At 36.3% G+C, this 6,335-nt stretch overlaps 1 protein-coding gene across 2 annotated transcripts in view; it reads left to right on the top strand.

Moving 5' to 3' along the window:
* The window catches only part of LOC113309150 (DEAD-box ATP-dependent RNA helicase 36-like), a 6,182-nt gene extending 1,061 nt beyond the window's left edge, over positions 1-5,121 (top strand). The window contains exons 2-7 of one of the 2 annotated variants that reach the window (XM_026557569.1): positions 664-1,271; positions 2,438-2,760; positions 3,969-4,172; positions 4,279-4,360; positions 4,497-4,609; positions 4,845-5,121. In XM_026557569.1, coding sequence (XP_026413354.1) covers positions 675-1,271; positions 2,438-2,760; positions 3,969-4,172; positions 4,279-4,360; positions 4,497-4,609; positions 4,845-4,875 — 1,350 coding nt within the window. In that variant the 5' untranslated portion in view covers positions 664-674 and the 3' untranslated portion in view covers positions 4,876-5,121. The other variant, XM_026557568.1, reaches the window with a different exon arrangement.
* The last annotated feature ends 1,214 nt before the right edge of the window (positions 5,122-6,335 follow it).

Here is a 6,335-nt window from a genome sequence, read left to right as displayed (position 1 = left end):
TTTTTTTTTTTTTTTTTTTTTTTTTGGGGAGTTCACAATTAAGGGTTTTTTGTTCTGGTAGGTACTAGATATAGTTACAGGTTCAATCTTTACTGGGTTCCGAATCATGTCTCTGAATAATTTTGATTTATTCTCAGAATTTGATCTTGGCTTGTTATTCTTTTGATTGGTTATTGAATTTGAGTTAACTGGAATACCCCCCAATACATGTTAAATGTAATGCCCCAATAAAAACATAAATGCTAACTCTAGATTGTTCCTTCTCTATCATGTGAACCCCATATGCGAACTCTAAATGTAATACCCCCTCCTACTCACTTACTGTAGTAGGAGTCGATATTTCAGATTGGTTTTTAATGTCTACAATGACAGAAATTGCTTACCGGAGACTTACTACCAATGTAATTTCTGCGTCTCTAAAGTTATTCATTAGTTTCTACTTAACCAAGTGTGTGGTGTGTGTGGGATTTTCTATATGAATCATTACTTTTGAATTTTCTCTAGTGTTTTGATCCCTCTTTATAAATGAATCCCTCGCAGGTAATTTAAACCTTTTCTTTTTGTGGTTATACTTTTCCAATGCACAACACATAGCTCCGGCTGGTTCGGCTTACTAATTTAGGAACAAAGACTTATAGTTGATTGGTTCTTTAACATTTGCAGGCAAAACAACTATGGAGGAAGATACTATAGTTGATCAACCTCCGTTGTTCTCGAAGAAGAAGTTTACTCCAAAAGTTTCCGAAAAACCACCCCCAGTTATAGAAAATCCTCAACCTAATGAACCCCTAGAAGTGGAAAAATCATGCGACCCTGAATCGTATACTCTTAGTTTCTCTGATCTTGGTTTAGCTGACTGGGCTACTCGAACATGCAAGGAGCTTGGAATGAAGAAACCCACGCAAGTTCAACATCACTGTATTCCTCGAATTCTTGCTGGGCAAGATGTTTTAGGTTTAGCTCAGACTGGTAGTGGGAAGACAGCGGCTTTTGCATTACCTATTTTTAACCGCCTTGCAGAAAACCCCTATGGTGTGTTTGCTTTGGTGATAACACCTACTAGGGAGCTGGGATACCAATTGGCAGAGCAGTTCAGGGCACTTGGAGCATCCTTGCACCTACGCTGTGCTGTTGTTGTTGGAGGAATGGATATGATCACTCAAGCACAAGCTTTGATGCAACACCCACATGTTGTGATCGCAACACCAGGGAGGATTAAAGTCCTCCTTGAACAGAATCCAGATATTCCATCCGTCTTCTCGAAGACCAAGGTAGCATATTCCTTTACATTGCTCTAAGCACAGTATAGTCTTTGAACTGTTTGGGTTGCCGATGTACCATACAAACTGCTCCCAACTCGTTCTCTTGTGTCTTAGTGCAAGTGACATCAAAATGAAAATCTTAACATGCAGCATGCTTTCTTCTCAGCACACCCACTCGCAGTATATATCAGATAGTTGCTTGTGAAGCCTTCTCTTACTTACCAGGTATCATCGTAGAAGCACAGCATGCCTCTAGTATAACCTGGTGGCAGTGATCGACCCGTCGACCATACTCATCCTTCATAACATTAAACAGCACACACTGGCACTCCATGCATCATTGCTGATTTTCCACAACATGCATATAAATTGCCTGCACATTAATGAACCATCTCTCCTCATGCCCATCTAGGATTTTTGAAGAATTGCCGACCTTTATCCCATAAAGATCTGGTGCCTGCGAGGTGGCTCATCGTGTTTCAGATCCAAGCCCAAAGTATTGGCCAATGCAACATTCTTACAGACACCACTGTTTCTCACGATGATGTTTTATTTAAAAGAAGTTTGTTAGGATCATTCTCCTCGGTGATTTTTATATCCTTGGGCTTGGGAGCATATAATCTAACAATGACCCAGTGGTGAGATAAGTTTCATACAGAGGGACAGAACAGAATTACCAGATTCATCAACTACTGCAGGAATATACTCCTTAATAGCAATATGACCTCTTCGGAAATCAACATCATAGTAATATTTGGTAGAGACATATCCAGGCCTCATTACAAATTTAGGGGTCAAAAAGACAGCGGATTTCTCCTTGTTCACTTTTCTGAACTGTGAAAATTGAAATAAGTGAAAGTAACACTCTCAGCAAAAGTAGCATCAATCTAAAATGTTGCATAATTTTTTCCCTGCCCACATTGTTAGTATACTGATATTATGAAAATATCAATAATACTAATAAGCATTAAACATACTAGTCTACTATTTCAATCACAATTCTAAGGCACAAACAAGATATTGATGAACTCTTTTACAGTAAATTGATGAACTCTTTTATAGTTTTCATATCTGATTTATCTCAGGATATTCACTGCTTTAATTTTGTTTCCGCAGTATGAATTTGGCTGGCAACGTATTTTGTTTATCTCGTCTGTTCTATTTTTTTTCTGCAGTTTCTAGTTTTGGATGAGGCTGATAGAGTTTTGGATGTTGGTTTTGAGGAGGAACTGAGTGCAATATTTCAGTACTTGCCCAAAGATAGACAAACTTTGTTGTTTTCTGCAACAATGACGGAAAACTTACAAACACTGCTTGAGGTTTCTGCAAACAAGGCATACTTTTACGAGCAGTATGAGGGATTTAAGACTGTTGAATCTCTCAAACAACAGTATGTGTTTGTTCCGAAAAACGTGAAAGATGTTTATCTGCTGCACATTTTGTCAAAAATGGAGGACATGGGCGTTCGCTCAGCCATAATATTTGTTTCTACATGCAGGTAAAATTCTTACGTGTTTTGCATCTGAAGTTTCTCCTAACTGTTAATACTCTGTTTACCAGACTTGTTGTTCATTGACCTAGGTCTAGCTTTGACAAATGGGATTTCTAGGAAGTTATTTATGCATGTTTATGCACACACAAGGCAAATCCTCCTTTGAGTGCTTTTATTTTATCTTTACTAATAAAATAATTCGGGTCAGAAGTTCAATCTACTTGGTGTGATAATTAAAAGATGAAACTAACTATTGGCTTGTGATTTCTCTGTTTTTAATTAGTGTCTTAATTGCATCATTATGTGGCTATGGAATTCAGACTTAAGTGTCGAATTTTAGTTACCTTGTTTTGGTAGGTCTGTTCTACATGTGGTTTGCCATATGCATCATAGCTGCAATTGCATATAAACATTATTGTATAGCAAAACACTTGCAGAATTGACCCATCATCTTTTTAGATTCTAATTAGGCTTGTATACCCCAACAGAGCAGACCCACTCCAGCAGACCTTCCCTTGAGCATAATCACAACTACAGTTACCAAATGCCTCAATAGCCAACTGAGAAGATGCTTGACTTGTTACATTGTTACTTCAATTCAAAAATTTTGGTTGGAGTGCAAATTTGTTCACCCCCTTAAAACCGGGGTGCGCATTTTCCACCTTCCCTGTGGGTAGTTCATTTAATTGGAAGCATGAGAAGTTAGAAAATGATGATAAGATTTTTATAGCCTTGATTTTTAGCAAACAAATCCACTTGCCATGAATGCACAACTCAATGTTACAATGCATGAATTTATGTTGAAATGACTGAACGTTTGAGTAGCTGCTTTCTTATTATTTCGTTTCTCTTTAGTGAATGCAAGCATGGATGGATCTTTCTTAAAGTGTTGATCTGGTATAGATTGTCATGCATTCCCAAATTATATGTCAAACAGTTCACATATCTGGGATAAATATGCACAGTATGTGACTTGCCGAGTTACTCGGCTGGGATCTGCCAGGATCGGGGATCGGTCCCCAGCCAGATCCGGGGCCGATCGGCTAGTCGTACTACATTGGCTACTTCTTTTATCAAATAATACTGACAAACTATCAGGAGTTGAGAAACACATGCACAGAGTGAGAGTGAGAGGTCTATAAAATTCTTACTTGCCGCAATGAAATTATTCTTATAATATAGTGATATCTCTATGTTCATTGGTGTTACATCAGGAGTTGTCACCTTCTTAGTTTGTTACTGGAAGAACTTGAACAACCAGCAGTGGGATTACATTCACACAAGTCCCAGGCTCTAAGACTTTCTGCACTACATCGATTCAAATCTGGTCAGACTCCCATTCTGCTGGCAACAGACGTGGCTAGTCGGGGTTTAGACATTCCAACAGTTGATCTTGTCATAAATTATGATATTCCGAGGTTAGTGTTACTAGCAAACTTCCTTAGAATTCAGAATTTCTGTAGTTTTGTTACGGAAAATGGCAGGACATGAATTTTTGACTAAACTTGATCCAACTTATTCCAGATATGCTAGAGACTATGTTCATCGTGTTGGGCGTACAGCTAGAGCAGGCAGAGGGGGGCTGGCTGTGAGCTTTGTCACACAGGTTAGTTGTGGAAGTGTTGTTCAGCTCAGAATTTTGTCTCGAGGAACATTTGGTCACCTGGCTGGTTGTCATTGTAATTTTCATCTAGCATCTTTGTAAGTCCTCACACCGAGTGATTTTTGATGATTTTTTGCAGATCGATGTAGATCTCATTCATGAAATAGAGGCTGTCGTTGGGAAGCAGTTGGATAAGTTTGAGTGCAAAGAAAACGATGTTCTTGCTGAAATTACTAAGGCAACACCTCTATTGTACGGAATAAGTGTATATTCTAAGATTTCACTAGTTGCGTCGCTCTTTTATTATATTCTAAGATTTCACTAATTGCGTTGGTCTCTGAGGGAGTTATGTCCAAAGTCATAAGCTCGTCAATTAATTAGTCTTCCCCATTAGAAAATGAGTTTTCCTTTTTCACTACACTCCTTGTGATTCATCTTTTTTGATAAACTTTACATTATATCATTATATTTGGATCCGTCAATGTAGGTTTACAAAGCTAAACGTATTGCGACTATGAAGATGGATGACGGATTCGAACAAAAAGCAGAAGAACGAAAAGCCCAGAAACTAAAAACACTGTCAGAGAAAGGATTGGTGAAAGAAAAGACTAGAAAGAGAAGAAGAAGCAAAAGTGCTTCTGCAGAAGAATCAAAGTAGGAAATTTTGTACCTGAGATAATATTTTAGAGAAAGGCCTGCGAAAATTGATGTGTAGTACACACATTTGCAAAATTTTCTAATTATGAAGAAATCTTTTGCGTATTAGCAAGCTAGCTCATGAGTCCATTGAGAGAAATATAGTACTACCATTTTTTCTTCTTTTGCCAGAACCTCAAATTATGAAGATCTGAGGGTTGGAAAGCCTGACATTTTTAGGGGCGACTCCGAAAGAATTAGGGGCGACTTTTTTATTCCCAATCCATAGACAAGGTTAAGGGATGTCCAAAAGGATAGTAGAATACGTTAATGCCCTTCCGTAATCGGAAGTTATTTTTGAACCGATTGTTGAGAGTAAATCGGTAGTTAAGAAACGCACAGAGACTACCGATTGATATGAATTTTTGCTAAATGCGTATTTGGGGCTACTATTAATCGGAAGTTAATGATAAATTCATTTACTATTGATTATAGGTTCACCAAAATTCAAAAAAAAAGAAGAAGGGTTTTTGTAAAATCTCATTTTGGGCTACTCTGCATTCGGTAGTTATGTGAACTATTTTGACTACCGAATATGGTTGAATATTTGCAAAGAGAGCCATTGTACAATCGGAAGTCAGGATTTTACCTCATTTACTACCGATTATAGGCTCAACCAAAATTCAAAAAATAAAGGCTTCTCTTAAATATAGCCCACACATATATTAACCATAACCCAAAAAATTTAAGTTAAAATGAAAATCCAAACACGTCTTAATTTATACTAGCAATTAAACTTAAATTCTTCTTCTTAATCAAAATCAAAATAAACTCTAACTTTTATTTTGATCAAACTTCATCATATTTCTAATTAGTTATAGTTGTTTTTTTATTTATAATTCTCATATACAATTAAAACCCTAATTCTTACTTTTCCCAAAAAAACAAAATAAATTCTAATTCTTAATTCTCTCTAAAATGATATTCTTTTTTCTTAATCATGATAAAATATTAACATTATAGGAGTGTATATTCTAATTGTTCCATTCAAAAATACAACAACAAAACGGAATTAATTTGGGTTTGATTCTTTTCGTAGGACCATTTTCATAAAACTTCATAAACACAATCTATAAAAGATATTCTCTAAGATGCTTTTTTTCTCAATCATGATTGCACCAAAATTTGATTGAGGATATTGATTATTCTTCAAAAACATTCATCATGTCAAATAATTATGAAAAAATTAGATGATTTTGTTATTTTTTATTTAGTGATTTTATGATCATCTTGATATTTTGGGCTATGTATAATAATCATGTATAATTTTGTGGGCTATGTT

Source organism: Papaver somniferum, chromosome 1 (assembly GCF_003573695.1).
Source record: "Papaver somniferum cultivar HN1 chromosome 1, ASM357369v1, whole genome shotgun sequence".
In the NCBI taxonomy this organism is placed as follows: domain Eukaryota; kingdom Viridiplantae; phylum Streptophyta; class Magnoliopsida; order Ranunculales; family Papaveraceae; genus Papaver; species Papaver somniferum.
Note: the sequence above shows the minus strand (reverse complement) of the source record. Positions and strands in the feature narration are given on the sequence as shown.